General features: G+C 34.8%; 2 protein-coding genes across 12 annotated transcripts in view; one reads left to right on the forward strand and one right to left on the reverse strand.

Annotated features, from left to right (window-relative positions):
- LOC110372955 (E3 ubiquitin-protein ligase goliath) overlaps nt 1–21,550 on the reverse strand; it is a 470,889-nt gene that overhangs the window by 352,396 nt on the left and 96,943 nt on the right. The gene's annotated exons all lie outside the window — the stretch shown is intronic.
- LOC110372990 (paired box protein Pax-6) overlaps nt 4,723–21,550 on the forward strand; it is a 61,414-nt gene continuing 44,586 nt past the window's right edge. For 3 of the 7 annotated variants that reach the window (XM_021330055.3, XM_049841335.2, XM_021330057.3), the window contains exons 1-2: nt 12,785–12,906; nt 15,906–15,938. In XM_021330055.3, coding sequence (XP_021185730.1) covers nt 12,894–12,906; nt 15,906–15,938 — 46 coding nt within the window. In that variant the 5' untranslated portion in view covers nt 12,785–12,893. Of the gene's footprint in view, nt 5,020–12,636; nt 12,907–15,905; nt 15,939–21,550 lie in introns of those variants that run through there. The other 4 variants (XM_021330059.3, XM_021330056.3, XM_049841336.2 and 1 more) reach the window with 3 other exon arrangements.

Raw genomic sequence — 21,550 nt, forward strand, 5'->3', positions numbered from 1 at the left:
AATAATCATACTTTTTTAACACTGGCACTATAAAACAATCCAGAAACATCCACATTTAAAAGAAAAATTCCTGTACACGGCCGCAAAATTCGATTTTCGAACGCGTTGCGTCGGGAAAACGCCGACGGGAGGTTGCCGACGGCCGGCGACTATCTCTCCCCTCCACCAATCGCAGAGTTGAGCCCGCCCCCCGCCGAACGAAACAGACGCATACGGGAAAACTACGAGAGAGACAAGGACAAAACACGTGCGTGTGTTTATACCGCGGCGGGGGAAATATGATGCATCGTGTTGTTTTAGTATCGGTTACTGTTCGATTTATTTATGTATTTCGTTTTTTGCAAGAGGTAAGGAGTGGATTAACTTGAAATTATGTATTCGACGCTTAACATGAACCAACTTACGGAAAACATAAGCTATAATTTTAAATTCGCCGCTTGCAGTTCTTTATTCGAAGTTGTAAAAGTATAAAGTTTTGAATATGGAATGGAATAAGAAAAACGTTTGAAATGTTATGAATAGAAGGCACGATAATGGCTTACAATAACTTTGCAAATACCTACTGAGAAATGAGAGTACTGACTCAAGGTGTGTTTGTGTGCGTTAGAAAATTTGTGTAACTGTGTGCGTTTTCACAGAAGGGGAAAGCTCGCCATACGCACATTTATAACTCCGCATTTTGAAAATGGAATGCCCTTTTAACTTTTACAATATGTATGATGGTATTTTTTATTTTCAAAAAATATCTGTGAAGTGCATGGCTGTTTTTATCTTTGATGTATTTTATTTAAAGTTTTTATGGTGCCATTTTGAAATGAAATAAGATGTCTATAGACTAACTTATGACATACTTTTTTGTTTCAGAGTTATTCTTGTGAATAAATAAGACAATCTCAATAAAAATCAACATATTCTTGAAAAAAAAATTTGTTAAAAAAGTAGAAATGATTTCTTACATGATTGTACCTTCTTACTTAAAACTTTAACTAAGTAGTTAAAACGTTATCCTTAAAATATAACCCAAACCGTGTGACTTCTCACCAAAAAACACAAACAACCAAAAAAACCGTTTATTAATGATATTCATAAAAATGGTTGAGTCAATTTAAATGATATTCCCCTAGTAATTATCACGGATACAACGTGGCTATGAATGCAGAGCCTCATTTACTTCTTGAAGGGTCCATATCATTAGCAAATACCATTGTTTTTTGGTTATGTAGCCCTGGTACATTAGGGTTCGTCTTAGTTATGTTTTTGAAGACGGAATAATGTTTGGAGTTGTTTTCGAAAAAGGCTGTGTTTTGTTTCCTTGATTCTTGTGTGTGTAAGGACATATGTGTGTACTGCACTTAGGTCTATAAAATGTACAAATAATTAAACATTCTAATGGTAAGAATTTCAAAAATAGGTTCTGTTGAACCAGAGATTATCCTGCACTATGTCAAAAACACACGAATTTTATCTCTCTATAATATCAGTAGTCAGTACCTGTAGATTTGAAGAACATAATATGTTATACTATAGGTAATGTTTCTGATTTCTCAGTAGTTAAGTTTAAACAGTAGGCTAATGATATTAAAGTTACTTTACTAGATAAAATAAGCTGAAATATCTTCTTCTTTCCTCCATACCTCTCCTTTGCGAAATCCTAAACTTTTGACTTTACGCTTCCTTCATTGCTTCTCTATTACCTACTCACTACATAAAGGTAGATAAAAAAATCAATTAATCTGATACAATACATATAGAACTCTACCAATAGACATTAAAACCCAATAACCCTTTAGATCGCGTCAAAAAGCGACATAAGTAAAGAACCGCAAAAAAACCGCGCGGTTTTGCGGAAGACACCGCGCGTCAAATTGACTGCATCCCCCGTCTAATCTGTAACCTATCGGTGAAAAGGATTCTCGTCCTTTTTTAACATTATATTGTGGTATAAGTCATAGAAGATAGCGATTTGTTAAAAAGTTCTAATGGTATTTTCTGTGAGTGAAATTGGATGAAAAGTGGTCTATTTAATACTGCAAGGGGCTTATTAAGCTGTAACACAACTAGTAATGCCCTTAGCAACTCTTCTCAATAATCATTTAATGCTAAATATGATGAAAACATCGTTCTGTCACAATCAATTTGATTCTGATGAATGGGACAAAGATTAGACATAAGAGTAAATTCATCCCAAATGCTTGAAATGCCTTCAAGCATTAGCTGTACCATTAGCTGTGTCCCCATTTTATATGTGAGTGCCAGGAATTAACAGTAACATTAAACAGTACTTTGACCCCAAAAATACTAACCACTTTATTACCAATACCAATAATCCTCTGCTCCGCTACATCTCCTGTCTTGATACCTCCTCCGAATCTATCGGCATGCACAAAGCATTCGTTACTTAAGCCGAGCACGGGATGTTGTGAGTCGCCACCGATGCGTGTAAGGTGCTGCAGCTGCCGACGATCGGCCTAGCCGCCTGATTTATGAGTTTTTGCCAATATACATCATTTGCGAACGAGATATTAGTTTTAGGGGCCTGGTTGGGTAAATAAAGATAGTGGGCGTAGCATTTTTTTTGCGTTCATTTGGGAAAGTAGCTCACGTGTCGTCAGAGATTTATTTTGGGATTTTTTCAACAAATTAATTAACTAATGAACTACTGATATTCAATGATATTGATATACAATCGAATCTGTTGTTTATATTATGAGTAACACGACATTAAAGTCCTTGAACTCCTTTATACGTCCCGTGGTCGTTATTTCGCACAAAGGTTCTATCGCCTTACAAACGCAATGTTACAAAACGCGCCCTAAGAACAATCCCTTACAAATGCGAAACTACAAAATAAGTCTATCGATGCGTAAATTAAGGATCCGACTCTATTCACGCAAGGTATGAGTGCAAATAAAAAAAAATTTAAAGAAAATGTTTAGCCCCACGTATCTAGATATCCCGCTGCGGTACCCCACATTGTTCTTAGACAAACACTTTCTTAGACAAACACTCGGCCGCGACTTCTATTGTCGAACACAACGATTTTAATGCTTGAATTAATATGAGTGGAACAAAATTTTTAATTTGGTCCCAACTTCCCAACTGGAGCATACGTTGAAGATTTGGCAAACATACTGTCAAAAAGGTACAGTTCGATACAAAAACACGAAGGCTGATAGCTGACCTTAAAAACGTGGTAAGTGAAAAAAAAAAGTGACGGCTCAATCAGTAACCAGCCGTGTCGAATACCATGACATGGTATCGCGAAATCTCACAATAAGTATGAGCAGCCGTGAAATTAGGCTGATATAAATTAGGGCTAAGTCATTCTTGTGCCGATGGCGTGACGATTGCCGCGTGTCCATTGTGAGTCGGCGGCGGCGTGTGAAACCGTTTTGTTGATTTTGCGAGTTACCACGTTTTGCGTTATGACAGTCGCCTTGTCAATTAATTGCGTGAGACTACTTACGTCGTTTGTTTTGGTGGCAATTTGGTTGTAATGGGAACTATTTTTAGATTTTCGTAGGGTTGAATGGGATGTATGCTGGAGTGATAAGTAACTGTGTTGATTGTAAACTCTTTTTAAAGTTTTGTGACTGTAGGTCATGAGCCTGTTACCAGTACCTGGGTATCTATTTATCTATTGAACAGGCAGGCCGTACATATTTCATGAAATAGAACTGTAAAAAAAATGTTTTTCAGTTCTGATGGCTTTGTAGGTATATCTTCAATTTTGTGTGTTGTTGTATTTACAGTAAGTACTAGGTATTGTGAAGATTGCAGACCTAAGGGAACTGTAACAGTGTGCCAAAATTAAGAAATGGGTTTTTGAGTATGAAATGTTCATTATTCTGGCACATTTTACCCAAATGTGAAGCATTATAGTGGACTGTGTCTATGTGACTGTGTATCTTCTTAGCTTTTTCTATAGAAGATGTTACCTGACTTTGTAACAGAATATAACTTTAAACCGAACTTTGGCTATAAATACATTCGTACATAAACAATGAAATATGACATAACGTTTTACTACAACCTCTTTTAGAAACTAGGTTCTATTTTAGTACCCCTTTGAGCTTAGCCAGCGGACTTTTTACGCTCCCCATTATAATAGGTCGTGAACATAAAGTTGTGGGTGATGGCAGGAGGGTAGTAAAATATTTTATCGCACTTTACGATCGTAACGTCTCAGTTACAATGGGTACGAAATGGTTAGCAGGTTTGATTGTCAAAAAGTTTCGGGAGTCTCAAGATAAAGATTTGACATAGAACTTTAAGTTTGCTTCTCCAAAAAGTTGCGTCAAATGCACTGATTGATATATGAAGAAAATTACCAGAGCCTTTATTATTTATGTTAGAGGCAATGGCACCAAACACCCACAACAAAGTTTTCCCAAAACTTTCTTCAACAACAAAAACTGAAAATCACTAGAAAACAAAACTGCATCCATTTGACTCCAAAATGAATTTTGGCATACTAGCACGTGATCACTTGCTGAACCACAATTATATTATAACTATATAGAAGAACAATAAGCGGGAAAAGCTAAGGACGGTGTTATACAGCAAGCTCGGAGCGACTGCCGCGGCCGTGGATGTGGGCGTTGGTAGACACGAGAGTGCGCGTGTGTGCGCGCGCGCTAGTGTGCGTCACCCACCCTAGGGTGAGCGCGAACAAGTCGGCACAACTCGTCCCCTGTAGGCCCCGCCCCTTGCGATGCTCACACGGCTGACTTGGAATCAGATGGCTTGGCCAGTCGCAAGCGAGCCGTGACATCGTGAACGGTTCGCAGCCTCCGAGCGTGCTCTCACTCAATACTTAGGGTATTCGATGATTACGCGCTACACTGGCCATCGGGTGCGTTTAGAAACTTGTCAAATTAAAGAATTCCGGTTATAAGATCACGCGTCGTCGCATCCGTATCAAGGACTGTGTAGTTTTTTTTAGTTTTCAGTGAATTTTGTGTTGCGGACTTTTGAGTGAGTTCATTGATGCTACTGTGAGGCTGATTCCTGATTTAGGTAGGTGATCATGTAATTATAAGCCTAGGCCAATTGTTGGTACAATCGTAACCTCTATATTACAACCTCTTCTGAAAGTTTATCTCTGCCGGTGACCAGTCACTGACTTGTTATTTTCTATAGAGGCTTTTCCGTCCGGAAGACTCTTTTGAACATTTGAACTATGCTGATGATTTATCGGTTGAAGTTTACATACTCTGCATTTAATTTAAGCATATAGAAAATATATTAAATAATGTTGTTCAAACTTCATAGTTTATCATCTATCTTTGCTGCAAATATTTGCTCAATATTAACTACAAGTAGGCCCACTTTCTGTGTCTATATTTTCATTTTACCAAAATATTACAAATGTCTAATAATACCATCTCAAGTTAAAGTATCTTTGTATCAAGAATATTAATTATTTTAAGTGTAAATAATATGACAGAGATGATAAAATAATGTAAAAGGACCTTGCCATCTTCTGCTGCGTTAGTACCTATCTAAATTATTAAACGGTAAAAAAAATATTCACAGAACAAGCATATACAATGACATGGTTAAAATATTACTTATTTTTAAACTGTCTTTTTATTATAATTTATCAAAACCTCAGAAGTTAAAATTTTTAATTTACATTAACTTAAAAAAAATGCAGACCTCAAATAAAAATTGTATCTTTGCCTTTTTTATCTAAAAATGAATTAATCTACCTGTATCCCATAGATGCCAAGCTTCCCCATGTAATCTGATATTTTTGTTTGGCCTTTCTCACCGACTTTTTCTAATGTAATAGAATCATTTAAACTCAAATTCATTGTAGGGATAATTTGTAATAGTAAACATTTGGTCCTATTGTTAGTTTTTATAGAAACATGATAGTTTTGGCCTACTATTTAAAAGATTAATTATTTGGCAGTTTGTAAAAAATCTTACAGTATAAAATTAATTTAGGTAATATTTGCAAACTACGGCCGAAAAACTCTGAAAAACTTGATAGAGAAAATTCACCTTGGAAACTGTAATACTTTTATAAATATTTATGAACATCGAAAATTATAACTGGTTCGGCTGCCTGAACTTATAACTTATTTATTTTATGCATCTTTTTTCAAAATTTTAAATAATTTTACATATTTTAAATTCATATTACACTTGACACAAAAATGGCAGCCATTAAAGAAAAAAAAATTCAAGAAAAGGCAAACAAATTCGAAATTCAAAAGTAAAATCTAAAAGTGCCAGTAACATGTTTGAAGTTGCCGTGTTACTGAAATACTCGTACTCTATTGTGTAAATAGTACTCTGTAAGTAGTGAGTCCAAATTGATAATTTCGTTAAATAGAGATGGGGCATTGTGAGAGCGAATAATTTCTGCGGTAACCGATACTTGGGTTACAATGGGTGACAGTGACGTGGGACCGGCTAGTTTTGATAAAGATGTTCCTTCTTTTGGTTGAAATATTTTTAAAGTGAGATAGACTAAGTTTAAAATTTTGGGAAATTTGGAATCGTATTAAGAAGTTATTAATTTGGGAAGATATTTAAATTAAGGTAAAAATTAAAACTCAATCTAAAATTCTTTAAGTTAGTTTTTTTTTGCGTTATTGTAAGAACTAAAAAATATTTAGGTACTGTTTTATTAATTTAAGAAACATGGGCGTTACATGTCACTGGCACAAAAAAACTTGTATTTTACCAAAGTCATAAAAATATTTACCGATACTCCCAAAAAAATCTTCATACACACACGGCTCGACGATATAACAGAAAAATCAATAAATCGCAACTTGTAAATCAATTCAAGCGTGCCGACAAAGTGAGTATTGCAAGAGTAGCTATTCAAATGTTACTGCTACTATTATTTATACTTGAAAAGCCATCGTTTCGAGTGTTGACATCCCTATTATATAATAACTCCGTAGGGTGTCGCGCTGTACTTTGACAATTTTTTTCCATGTATTAATGACATATTTTTAACAAAGAGAGACATAACCATTGATAGTTTCGCAAAGAATTCTCACATGCTGTCATTACACGGTGCTAAATGCAATTTTCGAGTTTGTTAATGTACCTTTGACATCTTAAGTTCGGTAATCGATTCGAAGGCCCCTTTTCTAAAAAAAAAAAATCACATGAAATGATCACTTAGTTACTTGTATTTTATTATTAAATTTTCCAACAAAATAAGCCTTAAAAAGTAATTTTCTGAAACAAAGAAACTAACTAACTAAAAAAATAAAAGCAAAAGCCTAAACAATATTAATAAACCTAAGCTGTAATGTTTAATAATCTCTTTAATACAGCCGACTCCCAGTGTTACGATTTCTAATTCTTATTAGGCAAAAAATAAATATAAAAAAAATAATCTTGAGAGGCTCAAAATAACACCTCCTTCGTCTCAATAGCATCCCTTTCATGATGAGACTTAATAAGGATTAAGATAAAGCCTTTTTTACAGTAAAAAGCTTTTGATGTATCTCCCTTATATCTCTTTTATTTGTTTTAAGGACATAATGTCCGTTTGAATTCAACGATGACATTTTAAAGAGAGTTTCGTTAATAAAATGATGATTAAATATGCGTCCACCTGTGCTAAATATGCTGGTATATTGGCTTCGTAATTTTATACATGTCCGGTTTTAATGTTATGGTCAGATCTTGTTTATGAGAGTTGTGTTTTTTAAGAAACTTTATTGCAATTTGAAAGTGCATATTGATTTAGACATTTACTCTTTAAAATTCCTAAAAGTTTAGCTATAAATCATCTCCTGAGATTATTTATTCACAAAATATTTACATTAATTGAAAATAAAATAAACTTATATATATATACAACTTAAAACTAATATAGGGCATCAAAAAATTGCTCCTCATCGCTGTCACTGGGTAATGTACCCAAAAGACTGGCAGCATTGCCACGTTGGATGGCAATGCTCAACCTCTGTGCGAAATAAAAGCCAGCCTTTGGGTCCCGGGAAGTGTCAACCAGGCGCTGGGAGATATCCCTGGCAAGAAGGTGGGCGCTCGGACCCCACGGCCCTAGAGTTTCAAAAAATTCACATGATAATTTTTTAAAGGAAGTTCTTTGCGTTACATTGGTAATCTAAGCTTCTTTAAAACTTAGCAAAGCCTTAAAGAACGTTCAACAAATAATTCTGTCAGATTACCTATATTAAAACTACAAGTATAACTGCAAGAATATGAACCACTAACTATTTTATAATACCGCTTGATACTAACTCCAAAACTTCTATCAAACGTAACTTACACTCATCAAGAGTATATTATAAAATAAAAATTAGCTCACAAATCACTTTGAAAGCCTCACAAGATATCTTTACAGCTGATGTTTTTATTTGTATTATTTTTGTCGGTGAGTCAGTTTTTTTGACCCACTGTGTAGGTGAGAATGCCTTATTCTGTTCGTCACAATGGTACGATTGATTTATCGTGCCGACGATACGTGGTAACCTACTGTTGTGTGGTTATCGAATCAAGCGGTAACGATAGCAAATGAAATTAAAATAATACGTATAATGTTTTAATGATGAAATTAAAGTAGTTTAAACGAAATAAATTAACACGCGATAAGGGGAAATTATCTTGGTAAGTCTTCCTTTACCTTTATGAAAGACGACGCTCAATAGAGCACACAAAATATGTGCCAGAACCACCGTAGAAGTATTAAGCTTAAAAACACATTCACGATTTATCAAATTAAATGATAAATCATCAATAAAATATCTCTCAGTTGCAAAGAAACACGGATATTCGATTAAAACTCGATAGCGAATTCACAGTAACTATATAATCAAACTACCGAGTTAAAACATGGAGTAAATGGCTCTACCAAATAATTGTTTTCTGAATAACTTAATTTATATCCTGTCTGTACCTGTCAGTTAGAAATCAATGTAACAAATCGGCGGGAGTGCGTTGCTGACCGTCCATACGGCGCAATGCACCGAGAGATTGTAATTTATTTCTATTCTGAGAGCCCTATAGACACCACGGCACCTTTGCCGGCATTCGGTAGCCTGCAGTACAAAAGCATAGTTATTGAAAACAACATTATTCAACATCCACACTATATCTATGAAAATATAAAGCAAATATACTTTTGCAATTTTCAACCAAATTATGACTACACATTTGCACAAATTGGCCCACTGTGCACCCAACGAAAAAATGTAATCCCAAAATTATAACGCAACATATAAGAATTCAAGAAATCTACAACATACAGACTTTAATTACAAGCCTTAGCTTCGTCATTTGAAAAAAAAAAACAACAAAAACAAAAAACAGAAAAAAAAACGCGATGCGAGTACGATGACACTCGAAAACTCAAAGAACGCATTAGGCATTGCGTTTTACAGTAAAAACTTTGCAGAACCACATCAATGTTAATTATGTACGTATACAGAAAGGCTGCTTTATTTTTAAAATGTAGTGAAAAGGAAGAGTCTTGCTTTGACGTTGCAAGTTAAGTCAGTAAGAGCACTCCACGAAATGGTATATGTTTTGTACGCGAATTTTGTAAGGCTCAACGCACGTGCGTGGCTGAGTGGTCGCTTTGATACGTCACTAGTTGTATTTTTTTATATACTTCAATAGCTTTTGGGAAAGAAAATGTCATTTGTCAAACTTGTGATGAATACGTCAATTTTTTTGACAGACACTTTTTTTTAATTTGACATCCGATGCCATCTTTGACAGAATGTAAAAGAGGTTGTACTCAACTTCTACATACGCACCTAAAAGTATTTTTAAATTCTTTTTTACATAAAGAAATTAAGAATGTTTCTCAAACATTTTCCAAACCACGAACTAATCTATTTTCCCTCACATTTGCTTTCGAATTTACAAATTGTAATCCCAGAAAAAAGTTAAATACGATTAGAAATGTGTTCGTTTGAGTAAAGTATAAGGCATTAGTAGCACCTGGGCCATCGCGGCTAAATCAAAGCTAAACCTAATGAGGTGTGCCTAGCCATCGGATCTTTAAAGTAACCTAGCAACTGAGCTGATCTTAAATGGATTTTTTTTCCTGGAAATGTAGGGTTTTATGGGTATTTGTAAGTGTAAATAGGAAGACTCTTTAGTTAGGAAAAGATCAGTTTATTTTAGTTTTACATTATAAACCGTTTATTTAAATAATAAATGTGACGTGGTAAGCATACCGGTGACGTTTCAAGTCGTAATTTCTCTTTCATATAAAAGTGAATTATTTATCTGATAAAAGCAAAGGGTAAAACTGTATTAGGAAAAACTATGTAAAAACTTAAAAGTTCATCTTCATTTTAATTTCCAAAACAAACAAAAAAATAAAGATAGCCCAATGTGTTCGATCACAACTAAGAACACAATCCCATCGTCACAATTACCGTAAAATCAAATTCGTGCAACCACAGAATAACACACAACTTATCGACATGCCGACATTATCTGCGGCATGCTAAGCTAGAATATAAAATCGTTGCCGACGACTTTATCCACGTTTAGAGTGCTTTGCATGCAGTCTACCCTCCTTTGACGTTACCAGACGGCCACTTACAACGAAAAAACTGTGTTTTTTTAACATTCCCCGACGTTTATATACTTTTTTTTTTTCAACTGAATTTTTTTAGACTGTATGTCTGAAAAGTTACGAATGAGATTCTATGCAGATGTTATTGTTAAGCTGAATTCTGTTTCAATAGTGATAGAAAGTTTAAAAGTAAATATTCGGATTCGAAGTTTATTTTTGATATGAAAAGTTTTTTTGGAAAGTTCGGCGATGACTTGTTTTTTTTGTTTGAATGCAAAAAAACTTTATCGAAGTGTTGTAAAATCTGATTTGAATCCACTTTTGTTACATCAATTTCAACGTGCCACAGTGCCCTTGCTTTTGCAGACCAAGGATAACTTTCCGCCGAAAAAAAATCAGAACCTCGCTAAAACCGACATACACGCAAACCAAAAATCGCTATTTACAACTAAAATAAAACCGGCAAACTTTCCCACTTCTTTCATAACTCCCCCTTCAAAAGTCAAGCAATCACAAACTCTTTAGCACACCACAGCCGTCTAATTAGGCTAATTAAAACAGTTTCCGAGTTACCAGTAACTGGACACCGCTAAGATAAAAGATTGAGTATAAAGGCACCGCCGATCTTAGCGAGAGATAACGCCTTCGATCGGTCGACGTGTATCATATTTGTTGTTCAAGCCCGGTATGGGAGTTTTGATGTATTTTTAACCGACTTCGAAAAAAAGAAGGAGGTTCTCAATTCGCCAGATTTGGAATGATATGTTCAAAAGTTCATACAGCAAAGGTAATTATGATCGGAAATCACGTCATGAAATTTTTTTGAGATATCACTATTTTTGAAGGGGAAAAGGGTGTTTGTTTTATATCAATCCAATCAAAATATGAAACTTTACCCAACTTATGAGGCACACCTATTCCTACCCAATATCAAAGAGGAGGTCTTTCTATTAGTGTCCAAACACACGCCAATACTCGGTGACTTTATATTAGTCGTGCCACTTTAGACCCTTGCTTTGACTAGGCTCAAAGTAAGAGTTCAATTTAGGCGACCCCAACCTCCTTTTGGCCATTGTACCTCCGAAGGGGAAAATATCAAAGTAAATTCATTCGATCGGTAGCTTGAAAAGATCAAATGCCAACTCCCAATACTTTACCTGTGACGATGTGACTCATGTAATACCAATAGTGGATTTGCCTATAAAGAGTTCGAGTATTCTCTTGAGATATATTTTTATCGAATTTTCATGTCATGTCTTACCTACTTACTTAGATTTTTATTTTCTTTATGATGTAGGCCTACTTAAATCAAGATCAATTTTTCGTTCATCCGAATAAATGTTACTTAATAAAATTGAATGTAAGTAAAATGCCTTAATTCGTGGATCAAAGAGACTGCTTTCTGGTACGCACATGAAAAATTTTGTTGACTGAAAACCTGTAAGCAGTACCTATATTCAGATTCAAACCAATACTTAGAGCTATTTATACTTCTATAATAAACGTCGTAGATATTAATAGCAGTTCTACTCAGGTCTAATAAAGAAGTGTTGTGAAATGTTTTAGCAATAAACCATAAATTACTACGTCAAACTTTTATCAATCGATCAATTGATCAGCGTAACAAGTACGAACAAATCGCATCGCAATTCTCTGAATAAAATCACGTTACACATTATGTAAGGAATCTCACATGGTCTAATCACCGACATCTCAGTCAAACAATAAAATGAAACAAAAACGTACGGGACGGACTACCGTTCGGAACTCGATGGGTGGCGCGCACACAATATCGCCGCATCTAACTTCATTACTACCATCTAACATCGATCATTATCGGCACTCACGAACCGACCGACTATTTGTACTATGCAACAATAGATGGCGCTTTCCAACTAACACACAATTCAGCAGCATCATCTACCAATTAGTATCTCCGCCCTCCCTCACTCGACCACAAAAAACTGCAAGTGAAAACGAGACGGAGTACGAAGGCTTCAAAGGAGCGTAATGACGAGCCTTGATTGTAATTGATGATGCGATTGTCTAATGTTGGATTGGGGTCAATAAATTTCTTTAAACGTGAATTTCTTTGTTCGCAGGTCACGAAGCAATGCCGCATAAGTTTTAAAGTTGGGTGCGCGTGCGCATTGTGGACATTCGTGGGTTTGACAGTAGTGGGGGTGTTAGGGGGTGTTTTGGGGGGTAGCGGGTGGTGTGGGGCGAAGTCTGCGGGGTGGCGCTGCACGGGGGGTGGGGGCGGCCGGCGCCGGCGCCCGCGCACGCCGCCACCACGCTGGTCGGCGGGCTGGTCGCGCCGCCGCGGGAGCCAACCACGGCGGCAGAGGCTTTCTGGAAGATGCCGCATAAGGGTACGTTGACATTGCCTTTCATTCATACTGAAAACGCACAGAAAATTAAGTCTAGCAGACATTTTCTCCAAACCACATACCTGCAATCTCCATTCAGTAATTCAGCGATATAAATAACCTCACCTTGTTTAAGATTAAAACTTTACCAAGACCTTACAAAATCTGAACAACGTAACACAAAAACCAAGCCAGTCTTTACTAGAGGTAAATAAACTTTATAACAAACTAGAATATCATAGCGATATGGAAGTCCATATCTTTTGTGAGCAATGCAAACTGGGAAACTTAGCCGTGATAACAAAGAGTGACGAAGTTTTCAAGTCAACGCTAAGTATCAATAAGTGTTAACTAGGTGCTTGTTTACTACAGTTAAGTTACAACTATACAAGTTACTACGTAAGAGCTAACTTAGCTTCCTAACTAAGAGACTTTGGATACGGTTTTGTTGGTACAACTAGTGGTTCTCGATTGAATCTCGTTTTGAATAGAAGTTTGTGGTACAATGTTTGTTCGAAGTTTTCTTTTCATACTTTTTATGGAGGTTTTTGAAAATGTGGAGTGAATATTCTCTATCTTTTACTTATCTGAGCTAGGATCTATCTCGCAAAACGCTCTTACGAACAATAATATTAATGGCGTATTCTACCACAAATGAAATACATAGTAAAATTAATACATATGTAGTTAGGTTTCTAATAATAGCCTTTGAGTACCTAACAAAACAGTTTTTCAGTAACTTATGCTTATAGGTAAATCAAAACAAATAGTAAATCAATAGGGATATTTCAGACCATTGCAATAATATTTACCCTTGCATAAGGGCACTTACATAAGGGCATTTTTTCTCCCTACATGTCATTAGCCTGTGCGTACACTGAAGACTACACCTGACCTATACGGTTGGTCTGATACTAAATACCTGATCCTTACTTCCATTCATCTTCATAGCCCATAGATTCATGAGCCCAAATCAACTAAAAGTCTGTCGACTAAAAGTTTGTAGTGTGTCCGCGCTCATACCCTGACAGCCACAAAACGGATTGATTTGAATTTTGAAAAAAATAAAATAAAATATACCTTCAAATTCCTTCACATGGCTCCAAAAAATGTTGTGAATCATCAGCAAAATCTCAAAATTACGTACTTTAAGTACTTAAAGTCGTTTGGAGCTCGGGGTTAGGATTTTATTATTTTTACAGAATTGTAATTTTTTTTGGGTTTGGACACGTTGGGAAAGAATTTGTGGAGTAGATGGGACCATGCCACAAGACCAATGTAAGCAGACCTCACGCCGACCAGCCGGACTTATCCACATGTAGACTTAATCAAATGCACCTAGTAGGTACCTATTACAAGTTAGTGCTCACACAGACGGTTTTGGTTCAAAGCTTATTAAGAGGGTTGAGTGGCCCTGTTTTATTTGATTTGTATTGTCTGAAGATGCACTTAGATGATTTGGATTGAAGAGTTAATATTTTAAATTCAAAAGTGAGTTTGTTACTCTTTTTTTGGAAAATTGCTAAAGCGATGGAAGATGTCCCCACACATCTGCATGCCATCATACTGCAGATATTGATTATTTTATGTAAATGATATATCATATTAGAGGAACATTTTACTAGCGATTTTATATTAACAAGTCAGACAAAATACACTCCATATGTCGTCAAAGAAATGCCCATATCAGGATCTTACACAAGTTAATTTTCACATAATACGTATTTATATCAACATTTACTTAGATAAAAAGATATAGGTAACTAAGTTAGATATATTTTGATATTTATCAACTAAATAAATTAATGTCGTGAATGATAAAAAAGGCATTAAAACTACTTAAATATACTTGCAGCTGCTCAGTTGTAAACAAGCGTTTTGCAGTGCTAAGTTAGCGCCGTCCCAAGTTACCAATTTGCAAGTTAAACTTAGCTGACCTAAGAATATACGATGCGGTAGTTCAGGGAAAAATGTTCTCTATCATAATAATTTTTTTTTTGTAGATATTGGTAATTCGTCTAGACTTGTGAAGGTTTTAAAACATTAACGTTTACATAGCGAAAAATATTCAAAATTTATTTAACATAATGATATCGACTTCGCTCGAACTAGCGTCGACTAGCAATAAAGCTTTCATTTTGCTGATATTCACGAGTAAAAAAAAGAAGCTGTACCTACCTAATTATTTGATTAGGTACCTTAAAAAAACGACTTACACACATGTTATTTGCATAAAGTATAAAGGCAAGTAAATGTTAAGCGCTGCGTTTTTCATATAAACCGCCATAGCTTCATACATAAAGCCACGTAAATTCTGTAATATACTTATTCAAACAATGTTCTGAGACATAGCTTCTCCATACATAAAATATCTATTTTAATTTTATTTCAGAGATAGGTACTCTGTTCGTCCTAACTACACTTGCAGTTATGTCTAAACACGCAAAACTGACTATCGAGTACAAAAATTGATACCACCACCGTATAGGTACATCCCTATCTTCAAGTGTTTTACCGCCAGCTCAGTCGATCCGACTTGTCAGACTAACTTTGCAAGCCGTTAAAGTTAATTAACCTTCCGTGGCAAATACGCTCGTGCATCGGTTACTTGCCTTTGTGTATCATCAAGTTTCAGTTCAGAGGTAAACACCACTGTAAATTACAACTAGAAGTCTTGAAGTTACAAAGTTGGACGAAGAAACTTTGAAAAGTATCGATAAGTTTTCGATAAGATTTTTTTGAATTGCTGACAACACTTTTTGACCAAAGAGTAGATTTCTTCGCGTTCTTACATGTCATGGAAAAAAATATAAAAACACACAGAAATGTTGACTATATACTTACATACATATATTTACTGTAATTTACACTGCTACTGCATTTTAAACAAACATACAATATGAATCAAAATCGCAGTAACTTTTTAACTATAGTTTCGTAAATTCTCGTTTAGTTTGTAAACCATAGATGATACTTCACCAATATTTTTTCTTCGTTCTCAGATCAGCAGGGAATCATTGAGACTGTCCATCTACGTATGTATTAATTTAAAATCTAAATCAGTTACATACATTACAAATTGATGGCAAACAGACCCTCATTGTTACAAAAACCACAAATCCTATAGATATACACACTCAAACTATTACTAAGTACAGTTAACTATGTTAGATTAATCAAACTCAAAATTAATTTATTTCCAGTAACTATGGAATCATATTAGCTACTTGCATTTACCTACAACCAACCTTTCGATTTACGTATATTCTTTACTCAAAACGTAGCAGACAAAACTGAAAAAAGCAACATTCAAAAATATAAACTTTTTCAATATTACAGTACCTCATAACCTTGGAAAAAATACATTACTTATTTCATCATTCAATACAAAACACTAGAGATTATGTCATGAAAAGTACATGCACCGTTATATCATGTATAAGTATACACGTCAATGTAGTCACGCATAATGTAAAGTTACTTTTAGTATATGGGCCCACTGTTGACATTTAGACGAAACTAAAGCACTAGATCTATCACGACCTGGAACTGAATAGAAAGTAGTTCCTCTAGAATGCAAGTGAAATTGCAACAGCTTTGCTCATAATTTCTAATATTATCTTATCTAGTAGATTATGATCCTTGTTGATTTCTCCCTTGCTAGTGCTGTTACCGATCTAATTATTGACTTCAATCACTATGTCGTGTAATATGTTGTCTGAAAATATTAAGTGGTTTGAAAAAGACTGCAGACCAAAATTGGATGCGACAAATATTAGAGGAAGTTTAACCCCTCTGCTCGACAAGATTTTGACATATGACCATACCGTTGATTCGGCGGGATATTTTGAATCGCGACATGGAAGTCAAAAATTTGTACTAACTTTCAACACATGAATTCTAAGTACGTAATGCCTGATTAGAAGTATTTTACCTATTACTTTAGAGCTCACTTATTTGACAACAACGTGCAAAGGTCAAATGGGGTCAGTTAGTTCAGAAAAATATAATAATTACGGTGTTTTTAGGTCTATCGAAAAGTTAGGCATTTCAAATTTGGTGAAAACTTACCAATAAATAATCGCATCACTTTCTCAAACACAACACAAACGTCATATTTATAACATTTTCAATCCATTGCAATACATTTCGTGCACTTATTTATGTTCAATAACTAAAAAATCAGCACATAAAATACACAATAAAAATGAACAATATTTACAAGATCAAAGTCACAGACAAGTAGAGTTTGGAATAGTTTTTTTTTTTTTTTCAATCATCGGTGTGTATTCGATACCTAAATCGGATATTTATTATAAATAATCGAATACAAATTTTATATATTTTTTTTAATAGCAACTTATTTCAATTTTATTTATTAATTTTAAATTATAGGTTCAATTTGTTTTTGTTGTTAAGAAAAAAGATATTTAAGTTTTATGAAAGTTTTTATATGTATTATTTATTTTGGTGTTGCGTCATTCGTAATAATTTTTAACTTTAATTGAATTTTTATTACCTATTACGGAATTTTAATTTATTCTTATAGATATTATTTCTGAACAATTCTAAGATTTTTGTTTCGGCGGAGGGTAAGCCTGCTCATAGAGGTATTTAGCCTACTTCAATCGATCTCAGTGGCGTGCACTTGGAGAGGCCTATGTCCAGCAGTGGACTGCGATAGGCTGATGATGATGATGATGATGAGGGTAAGCCTGGTGTTCTGAAATATAATGCAATTTGTAACTACCAAAGTAATGTACTTATTTGATGATGAGAAACAATAATAATAATTGATTGATTTTAAAGTCACCAAATATTTTAACCGAATCCCAAAAGGAGGTGGTTCTCAATTTGGATGTTTGTTTTTGGTCGAAAGGGTATATTCCCCATATTTGTTATTAGGTCCAGGATCTGATGATGGAAACCTTGAGAAATCGAGGGCAACTCTCGAAAATTGTAAGCATAGATAAGGTTATAACTTGACACTCAGATGTATGTCTGATAACACTATGAAACAGTAAAGGTTTGGAGCTGACCTGATGATGGAGACCAGAGAAGGTCGAGGGATCTCGACAACCGAACTTCTCTCGTCTCCATCTCCTTCACTGTTGCAGAGGCCTCGTAAATACGAATAATATAAGCACAAACACGAGAAAGTTTAAATATTCAGTTGTCGAGTTCCCTCGAACTTCACTGGTCTCCATCATCAGATCAGCTCAAAACCTTCACTGTTGAATAGTGCTACCAGGCAAACACCTGAGTGATAAGATTTCAACCTATGTATTTCTGCAACTTTCGAAAGTCGCCCTCAATTTCTCAAGGTTCCATTATCAGATCCTGACCTGATGATAACGGGACCACCTCGGAAGTATACGCTATCAAACAAAAAAAGAATCATTAAAATCGATAAATAAATGTCTGAGTAATCGCGTAACAAACATACAAAAAAAAACGGTCGAATTGAGAACCTCCGCTTTTTGGGAAGTCGGTTAAAAATAAGTCAGCGTCGGCCATCTTTCCATCTTGGACCAGCTTTCGATGAACAGCGAACTATTTGCCCTTTCAAACAATGAAATCGTCATAAAATTTTGCGATAACTACACCTAACTACGGCTCTCGTCAAATAGCTTTGCCGCTCAGTTAAAAAGTTGGAAGTAACGAATCGCCATTAAGTTTGGCAGGTCTACAGGAATCCTGCACATAAAACACCCGAAGAAATAAATAAGTCTTCATTTGCCGTCTTCAGAAACCCTAAAAACCGAAGATTTTTTTTATTCCGGCTACAACGTATTTTCTACCACTGATTTTCTAGCATTTTTTTCAAAATAAATTAAGTCATTTTACTTTTCCTAATTTATTTTCAGATTATGGAAAGTGCAATTTAGTAATATTATAATATAAAATTATTAAATCGATTCTTTATTTTAACGAATCGGATCATTCGATGCAAAACTTCTATCACCGTCGCCATCTTGTCTATGCGTCTTCAAATTTAAAAAAACAACTAATGTAAACAAACATGGCGAGTTCGATCAGAATTCCCGGTAATTACGATTGGATTTTAAAAAGGTATATTTCTAACGGGATGCTAAATATGAAAGGTTTGAATGCGTAAAAATAATTTAAATTTATTTAGTTATTTTATTTAGTACTCACAAATGTGGTTTGATTGGAAAGAAAATAAATATGAGCGTAAATAATTAGGAAAGTGTATGACTGATTCGCAGACCCCAATTGGGGTCTAAACCGAGCTTACGGTGACATTGATGTTCAGACCCCGATTGGGGTCCGCTACGGATTTGACGGTTAATTCCATAATGGACTTAAAATGTAAATCATTTTATTTTTCTCACACTTACAAGGTCTAGAAAACTCCGTAGATCTCAGATATTTTATTATCATTCTTAACTTCAGTATCAATGGTTTTTCTTCACATTTTTCTCGAGCGTCATTGAATTCTTGTCAAAGTCAACATGCATCTTTGAGAAAAAATCTGTCTGTCTGGCAATGAAGACGAATTAACGTAGTATACTTATGTATATTTATTGATTCTCCGCGTATACCACAAACACGTCTTGTCTCTGCATCTCAAAGATCTACTTAATCTTCATTTACATAGCCTACTAAAGGTAGAGTAACTTAGCAAGTTTGCAAGTCGTTAAACTTAACTGACCTTTTGGTAAATACGAGTTTACAGTTTACTGAAGCCGCTTTGTCGGGTAAATGTATATGTTTTGTTTGTTGCAACGTCTTTTGAGTCGCAATTACGGTTGTCTATGAGTTTCTGGACAGTGAGTTAAAGTGCAATACTGTCTGGAATAAGTTGTCTTTGCTTAATTTATATTATTTTATCATATATTTATATAATATACTTACAAAACACTTAACATTCACGTTATCGTTATACATCAAAGTTATCATTTAATATTCAACCTGAAATAGATTTGCCAACTCGAGTAGCAAAAGTACAACTATCAAAACAAGTCCCTAAACAGAATTTGGAAACTAAAATCGCGAACAGAACCTCACAATATACCTCAATCCATTAAAACCGGTGACTTGGCTAAAGCATAACAGAAATATAATTATGTTTCACCATAGCCAAGCCAAGCAAACGGAGCATGCGACAATTGTGTCACATTAAACGCCAGATAAAGACAAATAGACCGGAAAAACAGTTGTTGGAGAGGGATAAATAGACTTTTCTTTGTTGCTGCACTGTGGGAATTTTAATGATTGAGTACTCCGCTTCGGGCTGACTGTGTCCGATAGAACGCTTTGAATATTCAAATTTTGAATTTAGAATAGCTAGGATATTTCCTGGTCGTATTATGGCCTGTGTTGGTTGCTCCTAAATTATTACGTTTAAATCAAAATTTATTGGTGTTTTGATGAATGTTTAAATGAAAACAATTGAATTAATGGTGTTTGGATTTCGAACCAATCAGTTTCACACTATAAACTTTTAGTCGACCGACAGTTGGCCCGATGCATGGTAGGATAAAAAAAAAGAACATCATGAATTCAATCAAAGTTTTAGTCAGTCTGATATTGACCTAATACTCGATCGTTGTAATGTGCGTACTACCATTCATCTCCATAGGGCCAGGCCACAACAGTGCGTTGCGACGTCGCATCGCAAAAATCAACGACGCATATCATATTAATCGCATAGCTGTGCAATGTTGTTTTTGCGATGCGACGCCGCAACGCACTGTTGTGGCCTGGCCCATACCGATTTATGAGCCCTAACAAATTGTCGGCCGACTAAAAGTTTGCAGTGTACCTACTCTTAAATTGAATATTGAAATCTTGTTTATTGAAATGCACTTTACTCAAATACTCCATAATTTAACCAAAAATTAATTAAGTTAACACCTTGAAGATTACACCTTAGTAAAATAACGTTATTAGCTATATTTAAAACAACATTTTTATTTCAACACAGTCGGGTTACATAATCCTTGAAACTAAAGTTAAGACACTACTTAGCTGTTAAAATAGTTCTTAACTGTTCTCTCGATGACAATTTACAAAGAACAATGTTTCAGTCTTTTGTTTAAAGATATTAAAAATTTAAAACTATTGTTAATCAGTTTGGATTATGAATTTCTTTAAGTATTTAAGTAATTGTCATGTTTTTGACAATGAGCTTGCGTTTTTAAGATAAATCTGTTTTTGTTTCGTTTTTTGACTGATTAGATCGGTTTTGATTTGGATACGAAATACCGTTATGTTTAAGGTAGCAAAACGGGATATATTTTTATACAAAACTACTTAAGTAATAGAATTACTAATAAATTATTTGGTCATAAATATGAAACAGAACTACTTATATTATACTTAGAAATACGTTTATTTCTTTTTCAGCATAGAGTAGTAATTTTTAAGATTATTAAGTATATATTGCATTTTGTCAACTAGCAAAAACACTTCATCTTAAAAACTGCCTACACACTTAACTCTATACTAAAAGATACTCACATAACACCAGACAAAAACCACCCCTATTCCATTGACATAAGGTTGCTTTTCCCCAACCAACTAGACTATCTAGGGATAGCTTATAGACAACGATTGTCAATGACGGTTTTTTGTCACGCATTCACAAAACGGGGCGTGGTCCACGATACTCACTATAAAT

Source organism: Helicoverpa armigera, chromosome 19 (assembly GCF_030705265.1).
Source record: "Helicoverpa armigera isolate CAAS_96S chromosome 19, ASM3070526v1, whole genome shotgun sequence".
NCBI lineage: Eukaryota > Metazoa > Arthropoda > Insecta > Lepidoptera > Noctuidae > Helicoverpa > Helicoverpa armigera.